Below are 27,881 nucleotides of genomic sequence, written 5' to 3' on the forward strand. Positions count from 1 at the left end.
GTCAGTCCACGCGTGCGTGAAATTCAAAATAACCCGATTAGCATTTTACAACTCGTCTCGTTTAGACTCCATAGTAGGTTCGGTGGGCGGGGCATCGAACGGAGATACGTTGTGAAGCACTCCAGCCGTCAATAGAGCCGCATTTCTCGCCGAAATACTTATCATTTCCATAGCGCTTGCAACCCATTCGATAGCATTGACATAAAATACCTGATCGTCTAAAACAAATGACGGAATGACGTGCGGTGGATTGTAGTGCGGATAGGCGAGCCAAACTTTCGACGTCATAACGCGCGAATCGTTGAAAAGAGACTCGTATTGGCTCGCCTGTAAAGCATCTCTCGAGAACACTTTGTACACGGGAATTGACGGCAACGTGTTATTGACCGAACTTTCCTTTCCAATCGAATTAAAGAAAGTCCCTTCGGTCGTGAGAACATCGGTGGGAAACTCGCTCGCCGATATCCCATCCAAATGAAAATAGGATCGATTTAGACTCCCTTCGACGAACGTCGCTATCGTCTGTTGAAATATTCCATTCGGTTTAGGAGTCACCGGGAAATCGACGAACGTTATATTCGCCTTCTCGATAGGCGACGCCAAGATGACGATATCGAACTGCCGAGTCGCATTGCCGATCGTCAATTCATACACCGTCTTTCCTGGCGAGCTGATTCGTCGAATTCGACTCACTCGACTATTGTAATTCACTCTGACGCCGGATCGTTTGAGGAGACCGTAGCAGACTTGATTGTTTCCGCCCAAGACGGACCAAAGTCCCGACTGCGATCCAGCCAACGATACGAGTCCAGCAAAACCGCCCATAGTCGTGTTCTGTCCGTAGTTCACTCGCGCTGCACCCGCCGCCAGTTCGTTGATGAACGTCAGTGAAAAGCCTTTGGAGAGTAGGTAGTCGGCCAACGTCATTTGTGGGAGTTGAACGAATTCCTGGCCTCCCATTGCGGCGAGCATGTCTCGCGGTGACGTGAACGCTTTGCCTTCGTTTTGAATATTGTAAATCGACTTGAACGAATTCAGCATGTTATCGACGAGCCAATTCAGTTTTAACGGCTCGAAGCCGTAGCGTAGGAATAAGGTGATCGTGTCCCATAGCGACGACCCCGTCTGACGATAGTCCCAATTGACCCCGTCGAAAATTCCAAAAGGGCCATCGGAAACATCGTCCGTAATCCTTTTTAGACCTTCATAGAAAGCAAAAGATATTACATACAATGTCTAACTTTATCAATAATTTCAACGCAACTAACTGAGTCTGATTACTGTCTATAGTAGCACGTTTCTAGCCCCTATGTTGTAGACTCACCTAGTATTTCTGTATAATTTCTCATGTATTGATTCGACGGATGAAGAATGCTTCCTCCCTCTTCGTACAAATCGTTTCCGACTTTGACCGTCGTAACGCGACCGCATGGAACGTCTGCCTGTTCGAATACTTCGATGCTCGTCTGGCCTCCGCCGGATTTCTTCTCGTGTTCGGTGAGAAAGTGAACGTAGCCCGATCCGCCGATTCCCGCTCCCACGACCGCTATTCTCCACGTCTTTCCCGTCGGAGGCGTCGGAGTTGCCGAGAGGCAGACGTCTAGTGCGATACATAGAAGAAAACAGGAGAAAAACGCCTGCATTTCGACAGTTCGCATTTCCCGTATGAGCATCATATATTTCTCTTGTGAAGCCTCGACACCTACAACAAAAGTTACCTAAAATAGAAGTATACAGTATCACCATACAAAAACACTAGAAGACTGACGCAAAATACGATCTGCATGACAGATGCCCCTACCTCACAATTCATCCCTCTTTGGTTCCTTGGTGGGTTCAGTAGGCGGAGCATCAAACGGCGAAACGTCATGAAACACTCGAGCAGTCAAAAGCGCCGCATTTCGCGCCGAAATACTCATCATTTCCATAGAACTTGCAACCCACTCCACAGCATTGACATAGAACACCTGATCGTCGAGAACAAAGGACGGAATGACGTGAGGTGGATCGTAGTGAGGATTGGCAAGCCAAACTTTCGACGCTCCAACGCGCGGATTATTGAAAAGAGAATCGACTTGACTCGCCCGAAGCGCTTCTCTCGAGAGCACTTTGTACACGGGAACCGAAGGCAACTGGTTATCGACCGTACTCGTCTTATCGACTGCACTAAAGAAAGCCTTTTCGTTTTCCGTCGTGAAAACGTCCGTGGGAAACGCGTTCGCCGAAGTCTCGCTCAAGCGAAAGTAGGATCGATTTAGACTCCCTTCGACGAGCGTAGCAATCGTCTTTTGAAAAATTCCATTCGGTTTCGGAGTCGCCGGAAAATCGACGAACGTTATATTCGCCGTTTCGATAGGCGACGCCAAGACGACGACGTCAAACCGCTCGGTTGCACGGCCGATAGTCAACTCGTAAACGGTTCTTCCCGGCGAGCTGATTCGTCGAATTCGACTCACTGGACTATTGTAATTCACTCTGACGCCGGATCGTTTTAACAGACCGTCGCATATCTGATTATATCCTCCTGCGACAGACCAAAGTGCTGGAGGGGATCCGGACAGTAATAAAAGACCAGCAAAGCTGCTCATTGTTGACGTGTTCTGCCCGTAATTAGCTCGTGTTATACTCGCTGCGAATTCGTTGATGAACTTCGGGGAAAAGCCTTTTGAGAGCAAATAGTCGCGGCCAGGGTCTTTTGCGGCAACTGGGCAACGTCTTCGCCTCCCATTGCCGTGAGCATGTCTCGTGACGAAATGAACGCTTTTCCGTTGTCTTGAAGATCGTATACGGACTTGAACGTCTTAGGCAGCATGTCGCCAATAAGCCAATTCAGCTTCATCGGTTCAAAACCGTAACGAAGGAAAGAGGTGATCGTATCCCATAGCCACGAGCCTGACTGACGATAGACCCAGTCGATCCCATCGAAAATTCCAAAAGGGCCATTTGAAACATCGTTCACGGTCCTTTTGAGACCTATACAGAAAGAGTAAAGGAAATAAATTATGGCCAATAGAGTATTGATAGTGACACGCCCACACACATAATACTTACCTAGTATTTCTGTATACTCTGTCATGTATCGATTCGACGAATGAAGAACGCTTCCTCCCAATTCGTAAAAATTATTTCCAATTTTGGCCGTCGCAACGCGACCGCACGAGACGCTTTCCTGTTCGAATACTTCAATTCTGGCCCGATTGCCGCCGCCGAATTTCTTCTCTTGTTCGCTGAGAAAGTGAACGTAGCTCGATCCGCCGATTCCCGCTCCCACGACCGCTATTCTCCACGTTTTTCCTGTCGGAGGCGTCGGAGTTGCTGAGAAGCAAACGTCTACTGCGATGCATAGGAGAAAAACGGACAAAAACGCCGTCATCTGCTGCTCGGGAACCCGACAGCTCTCACGCCCGTATACACACGTACGATTCTCACGCGATGAGGCGATTTCGCTCGCAGAAACTCGTTGCCTTCGTTGCAGTAGCACTATTAATATCGACCTCGTATTCAAACGAGTCCTACGACAAAGACGACGAGATAAACCAGCTCGTTCTAATCGGAGCGACGGGCGATTTAGCTCGTCGTTACCTCTGGCAAGCGATATTCAACCTGTTCGTTGCAACGAATCACAGCTGGAAAATATACGGCGGCGCACGGCAAAACGAAGACGAAGGCACCGCCCATTTGCACGAAATACTTCGTCGTCTCCACTGCAACGACAAAACAATCGACTGCGCACGCTTACTACACGAATTCGAACAGTCGTGCGTCTACAGGCGACTTTCTCGAGAGGAAGACTACCATGCATTGGGAACGGAACTAAATGTGACGTCATCAACCAAGCGCGAGCGGCGCCTATTCTATTTATCCGTTCCGTCAACGGCATTCGGCTTCATTACGTCATCAATTAATCGTTTCTGCAGGCCGAGACCGAATGGGCAGCTACGCGTCGTTTTTGAAAAACCGTTTGGACGCGATTTCGATTCGGCTCGCCAACTGAGCCAAATCGTACACGAACACTTACCCGAAAAGGAAATATTTCGAGTGGATCATTACCTCGGAAAGACGGGCGTGCGCTCATTGGTCGACTTTCGTCGGCTCAACGCCGATTGGCTCGAGCCGATGTTGCATCGGCGCGAAGTCGAACGAGTCGACGTCGTCGCGACGGAAGTCGACGGGGTGGGAGGACGAACGAATTTTTTCGATAAATACGGAACGATTCGAGATATGCTTCAAAATCATTTGACAGAGATCGTGGCGCTGACGGCTATGGACTTACCGGTTGGAAACACGACGACGGCAAAGGCGAAGCTAGACGTTCTGAGAGCCGTTGAATCGCCTACGAAATATCAGAGTATTATTGGTCAATACGTCGGGTATATGGACGATTTGAAGGGAGATAATCCCGACGCTAATTCGTCGCTTACCGCGACGTTTTCGGCGACGCTCGTTCGCGTTGAGAACTCGAGGTGGAGCGGCGTGCCGTTTCTACTCGTTTCCGGCAAGAGGCTTTCCGAGAGAGAGGCTCACGTTCGCGTTCTTTTCAAGAGAAATCGATTCGAATTGGACGCTCGACTGACGTCGCCGTCGCAGATAATTTTTCGAATTCACGGCAATGGATCCAATCTTCCCGCCGTTTTAATATCCAAGGACATTTTGAGCGATCGTGTGCGTTTGCCCTCCGGCTGGATATTTGAAAACGAAAGCGACGACGACGTTTTCCGCGTTATTCGTCCTGAAATCGTCGACGATCCGTACACCGTTCTGTTGAATGCCATATACGAAGGCAATCGTCACTTCTTTGTTGACAACGATCACCTGATGGAATTGTGGCGAGTCTGGACTCCGCTGATCGAAACTTTAGAGACAGAAGAAATCGAGCCATTTCCTTATATACCGCATAGCGACTACCCTTTGAAGTTTCAAATCGAAGCCAATAGTCTCCTCTTACCCCCTGAGGAGAACAGAGTGATAGGCATCGAACCTTTAGAAGTCAAGGGACAACTTTTTCTACTGAACCGTCCAGTCGTCATTGGCCCCAAAGACGAAATCGTCGCGACTCTCGCAAAGGAAATCGAAGAATGCGCGCGAGAAACGATCTCGCGCACCGGCGCATTCCACGTCGCCTTTCCGGGCGGCGCGAGTCCAATCGATCTCTTCGCCCGTCTCGCTCACGGCACGACGCGCTTTCCCTGGCGCGAAACCCACGTCTGGCTCGTCGACGAACGCTGCGTTTCGTCCGATCACGACGCGTCGAACTTCAAATCGCTTCGCTATCATCTCCTGCGTCACGTCGACGTTCCCCACGCGCAGATTCATCCCATAGCGACGCGCGCGTGCGACGCGACGCCGTTCGAAGAGGAGCTATTGCGCTCGTTTTCGTCTCGTTCCAACGTCGATTACGTCGTCTTGGGAGTGGGTCGAGACGGTCACGTAGCGTCTCTATTTCCTTCTCAGGACGAGCACGATGGTATTGTGACGGTCGTGCCGAGAGACGAGCCGCAGTATAGTCGCATATCCATGACGTATAATCTATTGAAACGAAGTCGTCGTATGGCGGTGCTAGTGCTGGGTCGGTGGAAGCGTTCCCTTGTCGAACGTCTTCGTCGGGTCGAGGCGAATCGAGACGAATTGCCTGTCGAGAAGATAGCCAAATTGCATAGTGGCATGAAGTGGTTTGTCGACGAGTCGGTGTGGCTAAACGACGAAGATTAATAATAAAATACGTATCTATTTTAGTACGTTTCATAAAGAGAACTTGCACGTTTCGTTGCTCGTGAAATTTATGATAAAGGCAATGCGCACTATCGATTAATAAACAAACGGAAGTTTATATTTCTTTTAGCTTTACTCATATGTCTAAATCGTCATCTGGGTCCTCTTCGTCGAAATCGTCGCCATCGTCGGCTTCGTAAAAGATTTGGGGCCCCGATTTCCCGCCTTGGTGTTCGAGATACGGTAAAATAACTCGAGAACGCGCCCTCTTTTCCTCTTCGCTGAGACGAAGATTAAACGTGAGATTCGCCGTTGGGTCACTGTTTGTCGATTGTGCGTCGGGCTCTAGTCTATCTTTACTAATAACGGACGACGTCACTTTCCACGTCTCGTCAACAGAACACTTCTCAAACTATTAGCTTATATAGGAACATCTTTTCTCTTACGTTTTACATTTCCTTACCGATTTCGTGACTTTCCCCTTTTTCTTTTTATGCGTTATTTGGCAATGCTGTCGAGCCTCGCCCTTATCGCCTACGGAAATTTGAACCAGAGACGACGCCATGTAGCGGAGCGAAGCAAGAGTGCGTTCGTCGTGCAAATCAGAATGAACCAACGCCACAATCTGCATCGACTTAGAACGGTCGTCTCCTAAAAAAAAGAAAAAAAAAAGAATTAGAAGTGCAGGGGGAAAATAAGGCTCCACAAAAGGTCGACTAAAACACTTTCAGGTGCAGAAGAGCTCTCTACAGGTGCAGACTCTGTGGAGATTTACACTACAGTACCTCTCTTTAGTTTCTGCAGCATTCGACAAACGGACGAAGTGGAGTGTCTCAAAAGCAGCCAACTAAGCGGATCAAAGATAATCGAAAAGGATTTACAGCTGATCATCTCGTCTCGAAGAATAGCTTCAAAATCGATTCTAGACAAATGAATAATTAGAAGAATAGAGCAAGAACATTTTTTTGTGCGAACGAACTGCTTTTCTGATCCCCACGAGCTCGCGTCGCTATATCCGAAAGTAGAAAACCTAAAAGTCGTTCATTTGTATGCTGCACTTTGAATTGGAAAATTATGTCCTTACTTTCCCGATGCACGTAGATCTTCGTTCAACCATTCGTCCGGAGTGACGTCAAACGAGCATACGATCACTCGTTCGCATCTTCGGTGGAGAAAACGAGGAAGAAACTCTATTGCGATTGTCATTCTTTACCTGGAAGCGAGGTGCGATGCGAAACTCTTGGCTAGCCACCTTCCGCGCTCTTCTACCGAGTCTGCGAGGAGATAATAAGCAAATTGAACCGGTCGTTGCAAGCTTTACCTTCGATGAGCACGATTTCGGAGCTTTCTCGGCCTTCGACGAGAGCCTCCAACATGGCTACTGCAGAACGAGGCACGTGATCGCTGCAGTGCAGACAGTTACATGTACAAGGCGTAAAAAATATTGACAAAAAAGGTACAACATCTAAAACACGTCTGAAATGTAACAGAACACCTAAAGTGCAGCGCACACTCAAAAAGACGAGGTTATGCATAGTTGTCCATCGCGCTACATGTAACAGTTTGCCCAATCAGGTTAGTAAGGTGTAGTGTAATCATCTCCCTCATCCTGATCCAATTGATCTTCCTTCGAGCGGTAGATGGGATTGGCCTTCACTGGTTCGTTAGATGTGCTGTAAATAGGATTGCTAAATCCAACCTAAAAGGGGGGCTCTCATAAACTTATTATGAAAAAAAACCCGAATATTACATTGTCTGCATTTCTGTCGAATTTGACGTTTCCACTCGTAACGATTTCAGCTCCGACGTCTCCCTCTTTCTTTGCCATGTGGCGAAGATAGACGAACACGACAACGGCGATGAGAACGCCGCCAAGAACACAGCAAACAGCAATGACAATGATAACAGTCGTGCTCACACTTCCTCCCGTCGCTAAAAAAACACAAACTTATCAGAAAATCAAAGACTGTGAAAGTAAATAAGCCTCACAGGCGTCGGCTTCACCTTCACCATCGACGCAAGTTCCCTGTGCATAAAACAGAGATATAGATGCGACTATAAAAACTGTCGCGTTGATTTACTGACCGTGTCTTGATCGCAAAATCCACTGCAGTCGCATTCCAGCGAACACCGACTTCCCCAACGGCCCTCCGGACAAGCTAAATAGACCAACGTTTGTAAGGAGGAGCTGATACGTACGACTGTAACGTACAGCAAGAGCCGTCCGCTGCGCTGCAGGTCGACGCCGCGTCGCACGTGCACTCCGACGAGCAATTGTAGCCAAAACTACCGGAAGGACAAGCTAGCCCCAAAATAGTTATTAATTTAGAAATAATAAATAAACATCAAGCTTACATGAGGAGCAGTCTTCGCCTGAAAATCCGGCGTCGCATTCGCAGCTGCCTCCCGTAGAGCAGACGCCGTTTTCGCCGCAGAAACCTTCGACTCCTCCGCAGAGACAGTGACCCGTCGTTGGACTGCAAGTGTATCCCTTGTAGCAATCGGGGCAAGGCGTCGCGCAATTTTGCCCGTAGGAGCCCTTCTGGCAAGCTAGAGATAATCGGATTAAATATCAAATAGAGAGAAGGATTGCGAACTGACGTTCGGTGCAGTTGGCTCCGTCCCAGCCCGGATCGCACACGCATTCGCCCGTTACTTGACTGCAGACGCCGTTGGCGCACACACCGCAAGCGCCAGTGCATCCAACTCCAAACGAACCAGGCGGACAATCTTACAGATACAAACGCCTATATAGCTTCCCCGCCGAAAGTGCAACATTGCCTTACCCATGTCGCATTGGAGCCCACTGTAGCCGGCTTTGCAACTGCAGAATCCCGTCGAAATATCGCAGTCGGCGTCGTTCTGGCATTCGCACTTTCTTCCGCAGAGATGACCATAGTATCCATCTTCGCAAGCTATTCCCCAAAGAAAATAGGATCGCGCGCACAAACGCTGTGTTTATCGGCGTACCGCTTTCGCAATCGTGACCGTAGTAGCCGGGCAAACAGTAGCAAAGTCCAGTGTGCGGATCGCACGTTCCGCCATTTTGACACGAGCACACGTGCGAGCAGTCGACTCCGTAGGTATTATTCGTGCAACCTAAATACATACGAAAACTGACAAGAGAAAGCATATAAGCTAAACAACGCACTTTGATCGCAGTCTTTTCCAGTGTAGCCGTGATAGCATGTGCATCGTCCAGTGGCAGCAGTGCACGTTCCAAATAGACACGTGCAATCTTCGGCGCAATTCGGACCGTATTTGTCCGACGAGCAAGCTAAAATAATTAATAAATATCACAAAAAATGCTTAATTTTAGAAATTTACGAGTTTTGCAATCGGCGCCCGAGTAACCCGGATTGCACTGGCACACGCCAGTCTGCGGGCTGCAGTATCCGTAGCGAGAGTCGCACGGTGGACACGACTGCGTGCAACCCACTCCGTAGAAGCCGGTAAGGCAAGTCTGATCGCAAGCGTCTGAGAACAAAATTTGTCAAATTTTGTTTTAAGTTTTTCGGCTGGTACTCGCCTCCTCTATATCCAGCCTGACACGTGCAGCTTCCATCCACGGCACTGCACGTAGCGCGAACAGGAGGACACGAACACTGCTCCGTGCAGTTGACTCCCCAAGTTCCATCATTGCACTAAGTAAGAAGTTAACTACTAACGTAGAACTAACTTGGAACCGTCTTCTTACGGGCATGTCGCATTTTTCTCCAACGTAGCCGGCGGAACACAAGCACAGTCCCGTGACCGGATGGCAAGCAAGATTCAACGTCGGATGCTGACAGGACCTAAACGATTTCACAAACATTTGAGTTTTCTTTTTATTTCTAACGTTCGGCGAACTTACGGGCAATTCATGGCACAGTTAGCACCGTACTTTCCAAATGGGCACGTGACATTGCACCACGGTCCGCTGTAACCCGGCTTGCAATTGCAGTGACCGTCGACCGGATCGCAGCCGGCGTAAGCGTTGTTGCACTGTCGCGAGCACACCGACTTGCAGCCGACGCCGTAAGTTCCGACGTCGCACGCCACCGAGCAGTCCGCTCCCTTGAAACCGAGATCGCACGTGCACGATCCGTCGACGTTGTCGCAAGCGCCGTTAACGCAATTGCAAGTGAGAAGACAGCCAGCACCATATTTTCCTTCGAGAGAGAAAAACGTATAACATGCATGCATGCATATAGAGAGAGACTTACCACTGGGGCAAGGCTGATCGCAGGCGGCGCCCGTCCATCCGTCTCCGCACGTGCACTTTCCGGTGACTTGATCGCACGTTCCTTGCACGCACAACGGGCACGAGTTGTTGCAGTTGGCTCCCCACTGTCCACTGGGACACGGAGCATCGCACAAATCGCCGGTATAACCAGCTGGGCAAGAGCAACTGCCGTCGACCGTATCGCACGACGCGCCGTTCTGGCACTGACACTTGCTCGCGCACAGATAACCGTACGTTCCCGCGCCGCAAACGTGATCGCATTTTGCACCGTAGTAGCCTCGCGGGCAGTCGCACGTGCCTTGCACGTTGTGGCAAACGCCGCCGTTTAGACAGCCGCACTTACCCAAGCAATCCTGACCGTGCTGACCGGCCGGGCACTGAGAAAGAGAAAATCCAACCATAATTAATTAATTGATTGAATCACGTTGTCTCTATACCGCGGTTTCGCAGAAGAGACCCGCATATCCAGACTTGCAAGTGCAGGCCCCGGTGACCGGATCGCACGAAGTCGTATAGGCTGCTGTGCACTTGCACTGGGAGGCGCAATTCTTGCCGAACGTGTTTGAAGCGCACGGAGTATCGCAACTCGCTCCCTTCCATCCGTTCTGAGGAGAAAAAATCGCATTATAAAAAAAAAAACAAGCCATTGCTAAATTACTTGGCAGGTGCATTTTCCTGTCCATCGGTTGCACGTTCCGTGAATGCAACTGCATTTGTTGACGCAGTTAGAACCATAAAGACCTTGACCGCAAGCGGTGTTGCAGTTGGCTCCCTGCCATCCGGACCAACAGCGGCACGTGCAGTCGTCCTTCACAAAAAAAAAAGAATTACGTATGTATTTAATTAAGGTTAAATCTCTATCATTACCTTGACACAGGTTCCCTTGCCGCAAGGACAATTTCTCTTGCAACCGACTCCGCATTTGCCTCCCGAGCACTGCGCGTTGCAGTTCACTCCCTGATAGCCCGGTTTGCAGACGCATTTTCCTGTCACATGATCGCACGTTCCCGAAGCGGCATTGCAGTTGCACTTCTGCTTGCAATCCACTCCATAGCTACGCAAGGCCGAGATTAATAGCGTTTAATAAACTAAATATATAAATTGGCTTTACAAATTGAGCGGACACGCTTGGCTGCAATCGTTGCCTGTGTATCCCGGAGGACAAAGGCACTTGCCGGAGATAGGATCGCAACTGGCCTTTTGACGGCATTGGCATGCTTTCGAGCAATTCTGTCCGTATCTGCCAGATGGACAGAGCTATAAAGAAAAAGAAAGTAATATAACAGCTAGAATGCCATATTATATTATGTTTCTCACCAAGTCGCACGTCGGTCCGGTGTATCCAGGATCGCAGAGACAAGCGCCGTCCGTGTGACGGCAAGTCGAGTGCTGCGAACACGTGCATTGTCGATTGCAGCCGGTTCCAAACGTATTCCCCGTGCATTTGGTGTCACAATTGGCTAAAAACGAGATAATTAATCCACAGAGCGAAAACGAGGAGACTGACCTCCTTGGTAGCCGGCAAAACAGAGGCAGTGTCCGTCGCGAGAATCGCACACCGAATTCGCAGAACACGTGCATTTGCTAGTGCAGTCTTGGCCGTAAGAGCCAATAGGGCAAGCTTGGTCGCAGTACATTCCCTGATAGCCTGGCTCGCACCTTAGTTACAAAAAAAACTTTATATTAGAGCGCGTAAAGTTTAGTTTCGAATGCGCACGTACGTGCACGTTCCGTCTACAGGATCGCACACAGACGCGGCTCGGTATTGACCGACGAAGACTTTGTCGATCAGCACATTGCTTTCGCGAATCCAAATTTTCACTAGAATGTTGCCCTTGGGAAGACTGAGCGCCCTTCCCAGTTTCTTCCACGTCCAGACGTAGGTTCGACCGAGATTGAAGTAGATTTTGGCCTTATTGTTGTACGACACATAAACGGAATCCGATCTGCCGTCCGGCGCGACGACTCGCAACCAGACATAATAATCACCGGGAATCGTTACCTGCAGACATCAACGATCGCTTCTGTTCGATAAGCGCACGGGTTTTTTTTCTCTTACAGCGATGGTGTACGTGGCAATGATCGTCGATCTGCTTGCCGTGTACTGACTGGCACCAACGACTTTAATGATTTTGCTTCCGGACGCTGTGCCGTTGTTGACAACGATACCAGATTTCTGATTGCCAAGCTTTCCATCTTCGGCCTCCATCATAAATTTAGTATTTCCAGGGCAGCTAAACCAAACATTCAAAAACTGATCCTTCAACTTTTATCGATCACTCTACCTGTTTGGTGTGCAGTGCGTGGCACATTGGCACGGAGCCGTGCAGCCCGGTCCAAACTCGGAAACGTCGCACGGCGTCGAGCAAGTTTTCCCCTTCCATCCGGCCGGACAGTCGCACGCGCCCGTCGCCGGATCGCACGAGGCGCCGTTATTGCAATTGCACTTCTTCACGCACAGTGCACCGTACGTGCCGGACGGACACGTAGATTCGCAGCGAGTTCCGTTGAAGCCGAGCGGGCACGTGCATTGGATGTCCCAGCCCGTTACGTGACCGTCGCCAACGCATATTCCGTAGAGACGCTGAAATCAGAACATGATCGCGATTAATATAACTAACTATTTGACACCGACTTGTTTGGTCAATTTCGACCATCCGTTTCTGCACCAGGGTTGGCATTTTCGCTCGGCATTCACCATGGCAACGCCGGGAGTTTTGGGTTTGGGGCCGTAGACCGAAAGTCGCCAACCTCCGCCGCACATTCGGCTCTTGTCTCCATTGCAAGGCGTGTTGCAGTCGCTACAAAAGTAAATGAATGTATGTTATACTGATTGAATGTCTTGCGCTCACCCTTCATTTCTCTTGGGATACTTGCCGATGTCGTTGTCGCAAAAGCATTCGCCGTACCACTCGAGACCGTAATACTGGTATCCCTTCGCGTAGCACAACTGCCGACACTTATCCGGCGTCATCGTATTCGTATCGCCGACTCTGCCGTACTGCATGCCGCGGTGACCCGCATCTTCGTAGCAACCCAAGTAAACCGACTGATCAGTAGCAGACGTGATTTGACTGAGTGGAAGCGATTCCCTCGCATGTTGGGCCAAATCCTGTAACAAAAAATTCCAACCTACACTCCGTTCCCCCGTCTATGACTACCGTAAAAGTGTTGTTAAACTTGACTTTATACGGTGCGGGATTCGTGCCACCGACGAGCTTGTCGCTGTCAATTCGAATACGACCCTGACCGCCGGCGCCGCCGCATCCGCTTCCTCCGTAGCCGCCCTTTCCGCCGGCCGCCGAAACACGATTCGTTCCAATATCGACGGAGAGACCGCGCAGGTAAATGCTACCGCCGGCGCCGCCGCCGCCCGGACCCGACCAGTCCCAGCAGATTGTATTCGAGCGAGTATTGCAACTGAAAGACGCGCCGCAACTTTGAGAAACAAAGAAAAAACGTAACGTATATTAGCGCTTCCCATGTTTCTCTTCCCTAAAACTTACGATGATTTGGCGTCGCCTTGGCCGTTATCTCCGTCGGCGCTGACGACTCCCGTTACCGTCAACGAATTCCTTGCGTCGAGATGAATGGCGCCGCCTCCGTTGCCGCCTTTGCCGCCCATCGGATTATCGTTAAGAGCGTTATCGTTGCCGCCGCTACCGCCGCCGCCGCCCAAGTGAAGTATATGCAAGTCTCTCGTGCCGTACGCCTTTCCGCCGATTCCAACGCCGGCTTGATTGTTTCGTCTATCGAAGGCGTTATTTCCGTTCGAGCCGTAACCGCCGCCGCCGCCAGCCTTTCCGTAAGCACGCGATCTCGTGTCGCCGATACCGCCGCCGCCGCCGCCGCTCTTTTCACCCGTCGTCGTCGATCCACCAGCGGCTAAGAGAAAGAAAATGTTTTTTCTTTCTGCTAAATTCCTATGGCGCTACAACGTCAATTATACTGATCGATGATCATCAATGATCATGGATCGGTGTCGTAGCGACATACGGTTCTATCATCAAAGTCTTACATGTGAAACTTTCGCCTTGTTTTCCCGATTGTTTGACCGCTGTGGGACGAGCTCCGCCCTGATAGCCGGATCCTTTAGCCGACATTTCGCCGGCAATGAGAATATGCTGAGCGTAGACCTCGAACGTGCCGCCCGTTCCCGTATTCGAACCGGCTTTGCGTTTCCACGCCTGCACGGTCACTTTGACGCCCTGGCGAACGATGAAGTTTTTGACGTTGCAGTGAACGCCGGAAACGACGTCTCCGTCGGCCGGATACCAATCCTTGTATCCCCAATCTTTGCCGTGGCACGCGGGAGGAGTGGGATCGCCGAATTCGTACGCCGCAACGAGATGACGTTTGAGAACGTTGTCGGTCACGTTGAAAGCCGGATCGAGCGGTTTCTTGTACATTGTGACCAATTCGGCTGCTCCGATGCTTCTCTTCCAAACTCGCAAATTTTTGACGTAGCCGCCGAAGTTGTTATTGCCGCAGCAAACTTCGCCGCCGACGCGGAAACTTCTCGCCGATCCGATCGACTTGGAGAGGACTTGTCGCGAGCCGATTTTCGAGCCGTTGACGTAGAGCGTCATGTAATTGCCGTCGCAGGTCAAAGCGATGTAATGCCATTGGTTGAGAGAAGGCTTCTGCTTCTGCGCCGAAGCAAATCGATCGGTCACGCTGCAGCCAGAAGGAGGTCGAACGGCCATGGCAAAATAGCCGTAATACATAGAGACAGCCCAATCGCGACAGGCGTCAGCTCCTCCAAAAATAGTCTATAAAACACAATTCATTAATATTAGTAGAAATTATGTTAATAGAATGTTTTGCGCGTACCCTCCGTCCGTTAACGTGTACGGTAGGCATAACCCATCCTTCTAGAGTGAATTCAACTCCCGGCGTCCAGCCACCGAGATCGATGTAATCTCGGCTGCCCGTCAAATAAGCTCCGCACGCGAACGGCGGTCCGAGCGTGTTATTGGCAATGCAACTTCCGTACTGTTTGCCATTCCAACCGAATGGGAATATGCAGTCTTTCCCCGCTCCGTCGCCGCCCGTCGTTCCGATAACGTTCTCCGGAATGGTTCGGCACGTGCCGCCGCTCTGGCATGCCGGCGAGCCGGTCTTATGAAACTGCCACGCGCAATAGTCGAAATTTTCGCATCGATCGCCGATGTATCCATCAGGGCAAATGCAGTGGCCGGAGTAGCCCGAACACGTGCCGCCGTTTTCGCACAAGCAGTTGAACTCTAGATAGAAACATCACGATAATCGTACGTACGCATGTGGAACGTTGATTTTTACTTATGCATTTGGCGTACAAGGCGCAGGCTCTTCCCCCCGTTCGCTTGCAATCAATGCTGCACTTGTTTCCAGCAATCGTTCCCTGGCCAAACTTAGATCTACCGCCATTGTACCAGGGACTGCGCCAGCCACAAATGACCACACTGTAGCCTAGAAAAAAACATATTGTCAATGCGTCTCTTTTCATTTCGCCTCCAACATACCCGCCGGACAAGTGTAGTCGGCTTTTCCATTCGGCAGGTTCCAGCCGCTGGAGGGAACCCTTGCGACGACGCTCTGCACCAACGAGCTATTGTATTTGCTGCAGGAGGCAACAGCTTGCACTTGTCCGGCCCAGCCGCCGGCATTCGTCGCTCGACAGTTCTCGTTAGTACCCCAGATGTCGATACCGTCACAATTAGCAAGACTGCACTTGCATCCAACTAGCGTGTATCCGGCGGCACATTTTGCAGTCGACGTCGCATCGTCGGCTTTCCTCGATGCCGTTCCAGTAACAGTAGTCGGAGCTAGAAGTAACACGCAAGTTTAACAGAGAGAGAGAGAGAGAGGAAATCTCCTCGTACCGGTCGTCGTGTCGCACGTCGCGCCCGACCATCCCGGCAGGCAGCTGCATCGCGACGCTTTCGCGTCGGTCAACACGCACTTGCCGTAGTTCTTGCACGGATTGTCCGTGTTCGGATCGACGCACGTGTGCGTGGGAACGACGCGAAGACGAAGTTTCGGCACCGTCTTCGCCGACGACAAGGCCGGGAAACATTCGCCTGGGTAACCGCCGCACTTCGCCGTAACGGTTTGACGAGGAGCTACATAAGAGAAATAGAAACGATAGTAGTTTTTGCCTTTACGAGCGTCTTACAGGAGGAAATAGTGATGTCGTTTGTGTTCGGAAGACTGTTGTTCATCATTCCGCGCCATGACCACATCACAGAAGGATCAATTTCGACGGGCGTATCAGTGAGGTCGATTTTAAATTGTCCCTTTTGGCATTTCTGCGCTCTCATGGAATAGTACATGTCTCCGGCTTGGCCGTAACTACGCACAAGACGAACGTTGCGCTTTGGGAAAGAACAGAACGTTGCCGTCTCCTTACGGAATTTTCTGCTTTCCGCTCAACGACGTGGAAAAGGTAAAGTCGCTCGTATCGACAAGCATCGTGTCTAAATCGATCGCAACGCGCGTGAATTGCGTTGTTCCCGCTTTCACCCAATCCTTCCTGGGCAGCAAATCGGCGCAAGTGTCTCCGCGTCCTGTGCAAAAAAAGAGCACGTATTCTTAGCACGAAACAAGCGCTCATTCAACTTCTTCCGGCATTTCCTCCTCATCTCCATGCGCCTACGTCAATGATTAAGAGGAAGCACGACGAAAGCACGTGCAACGTCGATTTCTCGTCAAGGGATTAGAAATCAGACGTTTTAGTCTGCACAATGCAACTATCCTTTCTCCCGCACCCATTACAATTACAAATCAGGTGCATCGTCGCGTCCTAGTCGCTACCTGGCACCGACTGCAACCGACGCGCCCACGAAAACGATTCACGTGCGCCGGCTCATGGCACCCACTGGCACAACAGCCACGTAAACGCTTACAATGTCACAAACGGTTTACTAGGGGGACCTAGCTAGCTAAAAGAGCAAAAAACCCGAATATCCAACGAAATATACGTACCCTGATACTGGTAATATCTCGCCCAATTTCCGGCTCCCTTTTTCGGCAAATCGATGTACTCTTTAGGTTGTCCAGTCGTCATGCCTAAAAGGAGAGAGTACGCAATTCGAGATGAGGGTTCGAAGGGGCGGGCGGAAGGCGGGGCGGGGCGGCTCCAGAGGCCATGTTTACCATTGCAATACAGTCTCCATATGACTCTGGGATAGATTTCGAGGTCGTACATTCCGTTTTTCCTTTGTCCTGCATCGTAGTAATTCTTGCAGCGTTTCATTGTCGTCTGCGCCGACGCCAAGGCGAAGAGAAGAACGAGGGCGGTGACCGCGTTCAACGCCATTGTCGCCCCTGGATCGGTACTCACTCGACTGCTGGCATATCAGAGCGCCCCCTGATTGGACCATCGAGTGAGGAGATCACGTGCGCGCCGTGAATTGCGACGTGGTGGTACCGGGCGAATCACGTGCACTGAGATTTAACCGTTTCCGGGTTCAAAGATTATGAGACAAATGAAGGGTAAGAGCAACGTGCGGAAGCAGCAGAGCAGCAGGAGAAGGAGAAGCAGCAGCAGCAGTAACATAAGCAGTACAAACAGTAACCGGATGGGTTAGTCGTCTCCATCGAGATTGTCATCCTGTGAGTGATAAATAGGATTTGACTTGGTCGAATCGATGAGTTCCTCGGGAGAGTCATATATAGGATTTCCAAAACCAACCTACACAAACAGACAGGTGTTCCGTCACAACTGCGCTCTTTCACGCGGGTTGTTTTTTCGCTTACCGTTTCGCTGTCACGTTCAAATTGAACGGCTCCGCTCATCGTCATTCCCGATTTCGCTCCACCGCCGATGTTCGAAGAAAACGACATTCCCGTCTCGTCTTTCTTTGCCTTGTAACGAAGATAGGCGAAGACGGCGATGGCAATGAGAATACCGCCAACAACGCAGCACACAGCAACAACTATGATGACAGTCGACTTACTTGCACCGCCCGTCTGCTCGGCCCCTCCAATGCATTCGCCCTAGAAAAAAAAACGAAGCGTTGAGAAGCGCTGCATGCTGAGATTCCACGTCGTTGTTTAGTACCGTTTCCTGGTCGCAAACTCCGCCGGAGCAATCGCAAGCTAGCGTGCATCTGGTGCCGTACGTCCCCGCCGCACAAGCTACGAAGAAAAGTCGAACGATTTTCTACAGAATCGTTGTTTTACGTACTGCAAGTTCCGTCGACGGGGTTGCACGTCGAACTCTCGCTGCACAAGCACTCGCTTTGACATCCTTCGCCGTACGAGTTGGCGGAACAAGCTAAAGCGAAAAAAATGTTACGTAAATCTCAGACTACGTGGAACGTTTCTGAGGTAAGAGTGGATAAAATACATGGCGTACTTTTATTGCAGTCTTCGCCAATGAAACCCGGATCGCATTGGCATTGGCCTGCCGTTGAACAAACGCCGTGCTCGCCGCAGAAATTCGGCTTGCCACCGCACAGGCAGTGCCCGCTAAAAGCGTCGCATCCGTAGTTGTTGTAACAGTCCGGACACGGATTCTTGCAGTTGTTTCCCCACGACGAGCCAGAGCACACTACACGCAAAGACATAAAGAAATTCAAAGAAAAAAACTACTACAAAGAAAAAGCTTGCCTTGAGTGCAATTGTTGCCTTCGTAGCCGTTATCGCACAGACATCCGCCTGTCATTGGATCGCATCTTCCGTTGCCACAGACGCCGCACGGATATCGGCAGTGAGGGCCCCACAGTCCGTCAGGACAAACTAAACAAAATCGCTGTTTCAGCACCGGGGGGTCTAGTGCTCCTTACGTAGTTCGCACTGATCTCCCCTGTAGCCGGACGTGCAATGACATTCGCCAGTCGTTTTATTGCACGTCGCCCCGTTGAGACAGTCGCACTGGCGAGTGCACAAATGCCCAAAGAAATTTTCATCACACTCTAGATACGAAAAGATTTTAGTCGATAGCTGCTTGATACTTTGGAGACTTTCTCACCGCTGTCGCAGTATTTTCCAATGAATCCGGGCGTGCAGTAGCAGAGACCAGTGTGTAAATCACAATCAGCGCCATTCTGGCAACCACAAGGAGTCGAGCAGCCGGGACCGAACGTATTATTTCCGCAAGCTAAACAAATCCAATGAAATCTCACATCTCTGCGCTGCAAAAGACGACACGATTTCTTACGCTGATCGCAATTTTCGCCCGTGTATCCCGAATAACATGTACAGCCTCCAGTCCCATGATCGCATTCGCCGAAAAGACATAAGCAGTCTTCGGCGCAATCGACTCCCCATTTGTCCTTCGAGCAAGCTGCAATAATAAAAAACGCTAAAATCTTGCCCCCTTTCTTATTGAATATCGTACGAGTTTTGCAGTCGTCGCCATAGAAGCCTGGATAACACTGGCACTTGCCATCCTGAGGATTGCAAAATCCGTATCGCGTATCGCAGTTGCAACTCTGCAGACAACCGGCGCCATAGAATCCTTGCAGGCAAGTTGTCAGACAATCATCTGCAAAAAATCTAAACCCTCCAGTCTACGAAAAATGTTTTCGACGTACCTCCTTTGTAGCCCGGATTGCAAACGCATGATCCATCGGAGACGTCGCACGTGGAGCGACCGATGGGGCAGGCGCACTGTTGCGTGCAATTGAGCCCGTACCAGCCATCGTCACACTAAATTTATAAAATATTGCTCAATATAAGAGATTGCCACGCCGCCTTACCGCCTCATCGCACAGCTCTCCTACGTAGCCGAAATCACAGACGCACGAGCCGTCAAAGGGACTGCACACCAGATTTTTGAGAGGATGAGAGCATTTTCTTATTTTTTAAAGAAAAAAACGTCAATCGAAAGGTGGCGAATTTTTTGATTTTCGCTTACTTGCAAGGTGTAGCGCAATCTTGTCCGTAGAAACCGTTGGGGCAAGTCACATTGCACCAAGGCCCTGTCCAGCCAGGCTGGCAGATACAGTGACCGTCCGTCGGATCGCAACCCGGTAGAGAATTGTTGCAGACGCGAGAACACGTGAGGGAACAGCCAACGCCATACATTCCAACCTAGAGTCAAAACAGTCATCACATAACGAATTAAAAAAGAGAAGAAGGAAGACGTACCGCGCAAGAAAGAGCGCAATCGACTCCATAGTAACCGTCATCGCAGGTGCACGTTCCATTAACATTGTCGCAATCGCCGTTAACGCAGGAACACTTCAACTTGCACTGATCACCGTACATTCCCTTAGGACACGGTTGATCGCATGCAACTCCCATCCAGCCCGGAGAGCACGTGCACTTTCCAGTCACGCTGTCGCACCGTCCTTGCACGCACGAGGGGCACGCCGACTGGCAATCGAGACCGTACGTTCCCGCCGGACAAGGCGAGTCGCAAACGTCGCCCGAATATCCGGCCGCACACGTGCACGAGCCGTCGACGAAATCGCACGTCGCTCCGTTCTGGCATTGGCAATTGTGAGCGCACAAGTAACCGAACGTGTTCGCGGAACACGTCTTTTCGCACGTCTGTCCCGTGTAGCCGCGAGGGCAATCGCAACTTCCGTGAACCGAATGGCACGTGCCATTGTTCTTGCAATTGCAATTTCCGAGACAATCGGCTCCAAACTTACCGGCCGGACACTAGAAAAAAACTCATCAAAAAAAATATTTCTTTCGGAAAACAAACGACTTACGGCCGTTTCGCAGAAGAGCCCAGCGAATCCCGGTTTGCACGTGCAAGCGCCCGTCACCGGATCGCACTTCGACGATCCAACCGAGTCGCATTTGCATTGGGTAGCGCAGTTTTTGCCGAACGTGTTCGATGCGCAGGGAGCATTGCAAGACGATCCTTTCCACCCGGGCTACGAAATCAAATAACGCCATTGCAATCGTGATCTTGGCGAAAGAGCGCAGGCTAACCGGGCAATAGCATTGGCCGGTGTTTCGATTGCAAGTGCCTCGAACACATGGGCATTTGTTGGCGCAGTTGGATCCGTACGTGCCTTGAGGACATCTGACGGCGCATTTGTTTCCCGTCCAACCGGCCCAGCAGTTGCACTTGCACGTAAACTAAATTCAGTCAATCAATTAGATTAATTAATTAATTAATTAATTAATCAATATTTTGCCTTGTCGCATGTGCCGGAATTACAGCCACAGTTCGTCGTGCAGCCGAGTCCGCACTTTCCGCCTTGGCACAGCAGATCGCATTTCGCGCCTCGGTATCCAGCGTAGCACACGCATTTGCCCGAAACGTGATCGCACGTACTGTACTGCGGCAAACAGGTGCACTTCTTCGTACAGCCCTGACCAAAGCTAAGCAAACAGATCGATGGCATTTACAAGGAACCCCCACACGGCGAATAAAATTCCACGTACAATCCAACTGGACAGGCTGTTCCACAATCGTTGCCAGTGTAGCCGGGAGGACATTGACATTTTCCATTTTTGGCGTCGCACGGCGCGCTATGACGGCACGCGCAAACGCTGCTGCAGTTTTGACCCCATCGACCTTGAGGACAAACCTAGCGCACGACAAAAAGGCAGTTGCATGACAGAACGGGTATTTTCTTTTTCGGATTTACCGTTCCACAATAAATGCCGTAGTATCCAACAGGACACGCACAGGCGCCGGTGACGTGATTGCATGTTCCTCTCTTGCACTGGCACTTGCCGTTGCAGTTCGTGCCGTATTTGTTAGCAGCGCACTTCTTATCGCAATCAGCTGAAGAAAAACAAAGTTCGAATGTAATGAAATAGCTGGAGGCCCCCATTCGAGGGACTCTAAGTACAAGCACCTCCTTCGTAGCCGGGGAAACAGTGGCACTCTCCCGACTTTGGATCGCAGGTGCCCGATTTGCAAGTGCACGTCTTTTTGCATCCAACTCCATACTTTCTGTCGGGACAAGGTTGATCGCAGTATTGCCCAGTATAGCCAGCAGTGCAACTGAGTCACACAAAGGTAACCAATCTTTTTACAGCAATGTACTGATTCGAGTTCTTACGTGCACGTTCCCTTAAAACGATTGCAAGTGGAAACGGCTTTGTTCGTTCCGAGGAAAATCTAGATGAAGAAAAATTTCAAATGAATTACTTAATTAACGTTTTTAGGTCGTCATACTTGATCAATTTGAAGGTCCGCTTCTCTGATGTAAAGCTGCAACTGCTTTCGGCCCGGATTTGCAAAATTATAAGTGCGACCAAACTTTCTCCATTGAAACGACTCCGAATTTGGAATGTGAAACGTATAGGACGGCCCATTTCCAAATCGAACGTAAACCGAATCGGCTCTGCCGTGAGGAGCGTAGACGTTGATCCAAACCCAATAAGATCCAGCAATTGCAACCTAAGGAAAATTACTTAAAATTCTAAAACAATTAAAATCTTGAGCAATGTGTTACATCGATATAGTACATGGCCAACCACGACGTGCTTCCCGATGAGCCCGTACTTGGAGAATAGCGGCTCGAGCCGATAGCCTTAATAACGGTACCGTTCGACGCCGACGAGTTGGCGAAATAGTAGGCGCTCTTCCTCGCTCCCAACTGGCCCGATTCGGCCTCAAAAAGATACTTGAGTTTGTCTCCAGGACAACTGAAAAAAAAAGACGTCAACTAAAATTATTATATTTTATGTGACGACGATACTTGTCTGGAGTGCAATAAGTAACGCATTTGCAGTCGGCGTCGCAGTTGGGACCGAATTTTCCCTGGGGGCATTGGGTCGTGCACGTCGCTCCCATCCATCCCGCCGGACAATCGCAACTTCCCGATGCGGGATTGCAAACGCCATTGTTTTTGCACCTTGGGTAAAAAGAGGTTTTCGAGAAAAAAGGCCAAGTCGATTCGTTCCCTTAACTCACTTGCAGGTGTTTTTGCAATTGAGACCGTATTTGTTTTTCGGACACGTATTTTCGCAGCGACTGCCCCTGTAGCCCGCCGGGCAGAGGCACTGGATGTCCCACGACGTCACTTTACCGGCGCCTGTGCAATAACCGTACAATCTCTGCAGATAAAAGTCTCTGAACGCAAAAAAATTCACTTCTTTCACTTGAGCATACCTGATTCGTTTTCTTCGAAAAGCCGACGCGACACCAAGGCTGGCACGTCTGAACAGCCGTAGCCATCGCCTGAGCCGGACGCTTGGGAATGGGACCGTAGATAGAGATGCGATTTCCTCCGCCACACTTGAGACTCTTATCCCCACGGCACGGAGAATTGCAGTCTCTAAATTGACAGAAGAGCGTAATTAATCGACGCTATCAACTCAAGAAGCAATTGATACCTGTTGCTTTTAAGTCCCTGCTTGCCGTAGTCATTGTCGCAAAAGCACTCGAACGCGTACTCGACTCCGTAATACTTATAGCCCTTTTTACTATATAGAGTAGAAAAGCAATGATCTCAAAAAGCGTCCTCTATCTCAAGAGAATTTCTTACTAGCACTGCTGGCGACAATAATCGGGCGTCATTTTATCCTTGTCTGCCTGACTGGTTGCCGTTTGAAATTTCAAATGACGATTGCCGACCGTATCTTGATAGCAACCGAGATACACGGACGGATCGGTTGCAGAAGTGATTTGACTCAAGGGCAGCGATTGCCTCGGCAACGTAGCAAGATCCTAAAAGAAATTTACGGTGCAAAATAAAATGAAATTATAAAACAAATAGGCGTACGTTGAAAGTGTCGTTAAATTGGTATTTGACTGGATTCGGAGTCGCCGTGCCAATCATTTTATCCGTGCCGAAATCGATGCGAATGCGTCCATTGCCTCCGCTTCCTCCGCATCCCGACGTTCCGTAGCCGCCTCTTCCGCCCGACGCCGTCACCTTATTCGTACCGATATCGACGACAAGCGCTCGCAGGTAAATGCTTCCGCCAGCGCCGCCGCCGCCAGGACCAGACCAATCGAAGCAAGTCGAACTCGAACTCGATTGGCAGGTCGCCGTGGAACATCTTCAAGCAGAAAAAAGTCTATATTCTATTATCGCTTTCCCGCGCGCGCGCCTCTCACCCTGACGCGCTATCGCCTTGGCCTGGATCTCCGTTCGCCGTCACGCGACCGGTCACGTGAAGAGTATTCCTCGCGTCCAAGTGAATTCCGCCGCCGCCGTTGCCGCCTTTTCCTCCAATGGGATTCGACGAGATCGAATTGTCGTTGCCGCCACTTCCGCCGCCGCCTCCCAAATGCAGCACGCGCATGTTGCCGGCACCGTACGTCCCGCCGCCTTTGCCGACTCCGGCCTGATTGTTTCTCTTATCGTAGCCGTTTTTCCTTAGAAAAGAACACCGTTCGACGTGCATAAATTCAAGCCGAGTCGCCTTCTCGCTCACCCTGTCGAACCGTAGCCTCCACCACCGCCTGGTTTACCGTACGCTCTGGAATTCGTGTCTCCAAGACCGCCGCCACCGCCGCCTTGATACTGCCCCGTGCCCGTCGACCCAGACGCTAACAAAACAAACTTTTCCAACACGAACTATTCGTCTTCGTCGTTCGTCGCCTTACACGAAAAACTTTCTCCTCGTATTCCCGATTGTCTCACTTTCGTCGGACGGTCGCCGCCTTTGTATCCGGCTCCCTGCGCGGTCAGCGTTCCTTCGATGACGACGTCTTGAGCGTAGACTTCGAACGTTCCTTTCGTTCCCGAGTTTCCCTGCGCGTCTCGCACCCACGGCGACACTTTGACGGTGACGCCGCGTTTGATGTAGAACGTGCGCACGTTGCAGTGAACGCCGTCGACCGTGTCGCCGTTCGCCGGATACCAGTCCTGGTAGCCCCAGTCCTTTCCGTGGCAATTCTGAGGCGGATTGTCGCAGAACTCGTAGTGAGCAATCAAATGTTTTCGAAGCACGTAGTCCTGAACAAGAAGCAATATAAGATTTCAGTCTAAATCTAAATTATTATTACGCACTGTCGTATTGAAAGGATCCTGCGGTTTCGTATAGAACGACAGGAGTTCTGGAGCCCCAATAGAACGCTTCCACACCCTGAAATTCTACAAAAAAAATCATAAATTGAATTTTCTTATCACTCGCATCTTTATTCCACCTTAATGTATCCAGCGAAGTCGTTATTCGCGCAGCAGATTTCGCCGCCGAGACGAAAGCCCCTCGCACTCGGCTGAAAGTTGCTCCTCGTTTGAACCTGTTTTATCTGCGTTCCGTTCACGTAAAGAGTCGCGTACGTTCCATCGGCCGTCAGGGCGACGTGATGCCATTGATTGATGTAGGCCGTCTTGCTCGTTGTGGCCGTGGCACTGCAACCGGAGACAGGAGTATAGACGAGACTGAATTTTCCGTTATTGAGAGAAACGCCGTAGTCGCTGCACGAATCCATAGTCCCCATAATAGTCTTAGAAAGAAAGAAAATAAATAAATAAATTCTCGTCTTTGCCAATGGAAAGTTCTCTTACCTTTCGCCCGGCGACGTGAGCCGACGGTCGGACCCACGCTTCAAGAGTATACACAATGCCCGGACTCCACCAACCGAGATCGACCCATCCTCGACTTCCGTCCGTCTGAACGGCACACGCAAACGGAGGACCAACCTATATTAATTTTTAAAAAAGTGACGTCAAAAATTCATTTGAGAAGCGATCGTTTTTACGTACGCTGCAATTCGAAATGCAGCGGCTAAATTGCTTTCCTTGCCACCACGTGGGAAACTGACAGTCGCCGGTTCCGTCGCCTCCGAACGTCGAAATAGCCGTCGCCGGTTTGCTTCGGCACGTGCCGCCGTTCAGACACGAAGGCGATCCTTGGTCATGCACTTGCCAAGCGCAGTAGTCGAACGTTTCGCACAGGTCTCCAACGTAGCCTTCGGGGCAGTAGCAGTGAGACGAAAAACCCGAGCACGTGCCGCCATTTTGACACGGACAAGTCACTCCTATGAGCGGAATGAGAGAGCCCCGATTCATTGTACTCGGCACAGTCTCTTACTCAGGCATTTGGCATATATTGCACACGATTTCGACGACGAAATTCCGCAATCGGCCGTACACTTATTTCCAGTCACCGTACCCAAGCCCCACTTGACCGGCCGGCCCGGACGATACCAAGGACTGCGCCACGTGCAAGCGACCAACGTCGCACCTAATTTCACGAAACGATCCGAATCGCATTTTGCGAACGAGAAAAAATTCGCACAAACCTTTGGGACACGTGTAGGTGGGATTTCGACCGCCGTTCCAGCCGGACGCGGGGACTCTCGTAACGGTCGTCGTGATCAGACTCGTGTTGTATTTCGTGCAGTTTGCAATGGCTTGCACTTGATTTTGATTGTTCGCGTTCACTGCGTCGCAGTAATCGCCGTTTTGCGGCATAAAGACGCCGTCGCACGCGGCGAGGCTGCACTTGCAATTGGTCAACGTGTAGCCAGCAGGACACCTAGCCCGCGACTTGGCGTCGTCGGCTTTGCGGGATTTGGGCCCAGTCACGACCGAGTCAGCTGAAAAAGAAAGAGAAAACCTTCATCTATGGTGGTAGTACATATATAACACGCGATAAATAAACTATAAATTTAAAAATATATCGAAATGTCCTAGTCGACGGGATTTCCTACGTTGAGGTTCTTCGCACTTCGAGCCGGACCATCCTGGTAGGCATTGACACGTGTACGTCTTCGCTCCGGTGATGAGACACTTGCCGAGATTCTGACACGGATTCTGCACTTTCGAGTCGACGCATGGATGAGACGAGACAAGCTGAAGCTTCAGCTTGGGAACGGTTTTGGCGGACGACAAAGCCGGAAAACAGGTGCCCGGAAAACCGCCGCATTTGCCACAGACTTTCTGTCTCGGATCTTGAAAAAAATTATTAAAGAATATTAATTAATTAATTAATATCCCGAAGGTCTTATCTTTACTTACTTGATGAGTCCGTGATGTCGTTTGTATTGGGCAGATTGTCTTCCATTTGACCTTGCCACGACCAGATGACGTTCGGAGAGACCTCATAGGGCGTTCCAGTCAAATCAACGCAGAACGTTCCCTGACGGCACGGCGCCTGTCTCAAGTCGTAGTACATGTCGCCAGCCTGCCCGTACCTGTGCCAACGCTCATACAGATTACATTAGAAATAGTCCTATTTATATTATTTACGGTATGTCGGCGCCGCCGTTGACGGACGTGGCAGAAGCGTAGTCGTCCGTTTTCACGATCCACCCGTCGAAATCGAAGCGAATACGTCGAAATTGGGTGCTACCCCATTGCTTCCAATCCTGACGCGGCACGATCGCGCCGCACGACGACTCGAGACCTAAGGACGGCACGTCGTGAGTGGTACCCCCTAAGAAACGGGTAGGCAGTTCCACGATCACGCTTCGCGTGCGTGGTTGCCGGGTGCGAACAAGACAAGAAAGACACGAACATTTGAATTTTACCGATAGACGAACACTTATATTTAGGAGTGAAGTCGCTTACCCGTCGATCTGTAGTACCGGGCGTAGTTCGTCGCCGCTCCCTTGGTCAGGGGAAGATATTCTATCGGTTTTCCCGTCTTCATGTCTAAGAGAAAAACAGAGAATAAGACGCTAGAGAGGTGGGCCCGGGGTGAGTAGAGGGGTGGGGCTCCAGGCCAACCTTTGCAGAAAACGGAAACGAGTACTCGCGGCGAGACTTCCAGCTGGTAAAGCTTGTCCCCAGTCTTTCCCGCCTTGTAGTAATCGACGCATCGAGCCATTCGGGACTGCGCGGAGGCCGACGAGGCCAAGCACAGCAACGAAATCGCGAAGAGACTTGGGAGACTCATTGCCACACACTCGACGCGCTCTTGCTCCCACGTGCAATTGAAGCGGTGCCAGGTACCTCACGTGAGAAATGAGTAGTTCGTACCCAGCACCGCCTTTACCAGAGGCTCTCACAAACAATAGTCCGAACCATCGTCGGGTTCGAGGTTGTTTGGTCGAGAGAGATTCTTAAGAATAGCCTCACTAGTCCTTCGCTTACTACGTTATACAAATCAATAATTGATAAACCGGTATGCTCGCCCAAGCTAC

General features: G+C 50.5%; 5 protein-coding genes and 1 pseudogene across 5 annotated transcripts; 1 reads left to right on the forward strand and 5 right to left on the reverse strand.

The window, feature by feature from the left end:
* Position 1: 1 nt before the first annotated feature.
* Positions 2 to 1,676, reverse strand: LOC136198752 (prenylcysteine oxidase 1-like). The gene is made up of 2 exons (XM_065988782.1): positions 1,325 to 1,676; positions 2 to 1,202 (listed from the first exon to the last, which is right to left on the reverse strand). The coding sequence occupies exons 1-2, from the start codon at positions 1,674 to 1,676 to the stop codon at positions 46 to 48; spliced, it is 1,509 nt and encodes a 502-aa protein (XP_065844854.1). The 3' UTR covers positions 2 to 45.
* Positions 1,677 to 1,797: 121 nt separating this feature from the next.
* LOC136198785 (prenylcysteine oxidase 1-like) lies at positions 1,798 to 3,780 on the reverse strand (annotated as a pseudogene).
* LOC136198738 (GDH/6PGL endoplasmic bifunctional protein-like) lies at positions 3,417 to 5,821 on the forward strand. Its single transcript, XM_065988760.1, has one exon. It carries the CDS (start codon positions 3,433 to 3,435, stop codon positions 5,707 to 5,709), a length of 2,277 nt encoding a protein of 758 aa, XP_065844832.1. The 5' UTR covers positions 3,417 to 3,432; the 3' UTR covers positions 5,710 to 5,821.
* On the reverse strand, positions 5,744 to 7,244 carry LOC136198772 (elongator complex protein 5-like). The gene is made up of 7 exons (XM_065988809.1): positions 7,031 to 7,244; positions 6,923 to 6,983; positions 6,794 to 6,871; positions 6,689 to 6,739; positions 6,495 to 6,631; positions 6,173 to 6,360; positions 5,744 to 6,121 (listed from the first exon to the last, which is right to left on the reverse strand). Exons 1-7 carry the CDS (start codon positions 7,242 to 7,244, stop codon positions 5,846 to 5,848), a joined length of 1,005 nt encoding a protein of 334 aa, XP_065844881.1. The 3' UTR covers positions 5,744 to 5,845.
* Positions 7,115 to 17,387, reverse strand: LOC136198722 (uncharacterized). The gene is made up of 37 exons (XM_065988731.1): positions 17,072 to 17,387; positions 16,901 to 16,984; positions 16,326 to 16,482; positions 16,092 to 16,267; positions 15,799 to 16,038; positions 15,439 to 15,741; positions 15,236 to 15,385; positions 14,768 to 15,180; positions 13,953 to 14,706; positions 13,441 to 13,819; positions 13,096 to 13,372; positions 12,787 to 13,046; positions 12,570 to 12,735; positions 12,220 to 12,518; positions 11,994 to 12,168; positions 11,656 to 11,936; positions 11,442 to 11,593; positions 11,252 to 11,394; positions 11,046 to 11,191; positions 10,802 to 10,988; positions 10,593 to 10,742; positions 10,372 to 10,539; positions 9,915 to 10,311; positions 9,563 to 9,860; positions 9,407 to 9,503; positions 9,239 to 9,353; positions 9,037 to 9,186; positions 8,861 to 8,986; positions 8,680 to 8,808; positions 8,496 to 8,624; positions 8,311 to 8,439; positions 8,065 to 8,259; positions 7,922 to 8,011; positions 7,795 to 7,868; positions 7,699 to 7,735; positions 7,460 to 7,641; positions 7,115 to 7,408 (listed from the first exon to the last, which is right to left on the reverse strand). Exons 1-37 carry the CDS (start codon positions 17,232 to 17,234, stop codon positions 7,286 to 7,288), a joined length of 7,494 nt encoding a protein of 2,497 aa, XP_065844803.1. The 5' UTR covers positions 17,235 to 17,387; the 3' UTR covers positions 7,115 to 7,285.
* LOC136198721 (uncharacterized) lies at positions 17,364 to 27,789 on the reverse strand. Its single transcript, XM_065988730.1, has 43 exons — positions 27,466 to 27,789; positions 27,307 to 27,390; positions 26,986 to 27,142; positions 26,755 to 26,930; positions 26,448 to 26,687; positions 26,037 to 26,333; positions 25,826 to 25,978; positions 25,498 to 25,772; positions 25,300 to 25,434; positions 24,936 to 25,238; positions 24,799 to 24,882; positions 24,393 to 24,744; positions 24,221 to 24,335; positions 23,901 to 24,161; positions 23,563 to 23,842; positions 23,326 to 23,507; positions 23,174 to 23,263; positions 22,950 to 23,115; positions 22,752 to 22,894; positions 22,537 to 22,692; positions 22,291 to 22,483; positions 22,011 to 22,235; positions 21,895 to 21,953; positions 21,688 to 21,836; positions 21,475 to 21,614; positions 21,269 to 21,414; positions 21,019 to 21,205; positions 20,810 to 20,959; positions 20,584 to 20,751; positions 20,012 to 20,530; positions 19,779 to 19,954; positions 19,621 to 19,717; positions 19,456 to 19,570; positions 19,260 to 19,406; positions 19,080 to 19,205; positions 18,891 to 19,019; positions 18,706 to 18,834; positions 18,530 to 18,658; positions 18,276 to 18,470; positions 18,105 to 18,194; positions 17,979 to 18,055; positions 17,675 to 17,914; positions 17,364 to 17,609 (listed from the first exon to the last, which is right to left on the reverse strand). The coding sequence occupies exons 1-43, from the start codon at positions 27,632 to 27,634 to the stop codon at positions 17,502 to 17,504; spliced, it is 7,512 nt and encodes a 2,503-aa protein (XP_065844802.1). The 5' UTR covers positions 27,635 to 27,789; the 3' UTR covers positions 17,364 to 17,501.
* Positions 27,790 to 27,881: the final 92 nt, after the last annotated feature.

The sequence above is a fragment of the Oscarella lobularis genome, chromosome 19 (genome assembly GCF_947507565.1).
Source record: "Oscarella lobularis chromosome 19, ooOscLobu1.1, whole genome shotgun sequence".
In the NCBI taxonomy this organism is placed as follows: Eukaryota; Metazoa; Porifera; class Homoscleromorpha; order Homosclerophorida; family Oscarellidae; genus Oscarella; species Oscarella lobularis.

Coding starts and splice junctions, on each gene's coding strand:
- LOC136198752 (XM_065988782.1), bottom strand. CDS start 1,676: ATGATGCTCATACGGGAAATGCGAACTGTCGAAATGCAGGCGTTTTTC. Junction 1,203..1,324: donor AAATTATACAGAAATACTAG/GTGAGTCTACAA, acceptor CTTTCTATGAAG/GTCTAAAAAGGATTACGGAC.
- LOC136198738 (XM_065988760.1), top strand. CDS start 3,433: ATGAGGCGATTTCGCTCGCAGAAACTCGTTGCCTTCGTTGCAGTAGCA.
- LOC136198772 (XM_065988809.1), bottom strand. CDS start 7,244: ATGCATAACCTCGTCTTTTTGAGTGTGCGCTGCACTTTAGGTGTTCTG. Junction 6,984..7,030: donor CGAAATCGTGCTCATCGAAG/GTAAAGCTTGCA, acceptor ATCTCCTCGCAG/ACTCGGTAGAAGAGCGCGGA. Junction 6,361..6,494: donor GCTGCAGAAACTAAAGAGAG/GTACTGTAGTGT, acceptor TCTTTTTTTTAG/GAGACGACCGTTCTAAGTCG.
- LOC136198722 (XM_065988731.1), bottom strand. CDS start 17,234: ATGGCGTTGAACGCGGTCACCGCCCTCGTTCTTCTCTTCGCCTTGGCG. Junction 15,742..15,798: donor GACGTGCGACACGACGACCG/GTACGAGGAGAT, acceptor TGTTACTTCTAG/CTCCGACTACTGTTACTGGA. Junction 13,047..13,095: donor AGTTTAACAACACTTTTACG/GTAGTCATAGAC, acceptor TTTTTGTTACAG/GATTTGGCCCAACATGCGAG.
- LOC136198721 (XM_065988730.1), bottom strand. CDS start 27,634: ATGAGTCTCCCAAGTCTCTTCGCGATTTCGTTGCTGTGCTTGGCCTCG. Junction 25,239..25,299: donor CTCACGTCGCCGGGCGAAAG/GTAAGAGAACTT, acceptor TTTCTTTCTAAG/ACTATTATGGGGACTATGGA. Junction 21,954..22,010: donor CGGACCTTCAAATTGATCAA/GTATGACGACCT, acceptor TTCTTCATCTAG/ATTTTCCTCGGAACGAACAA.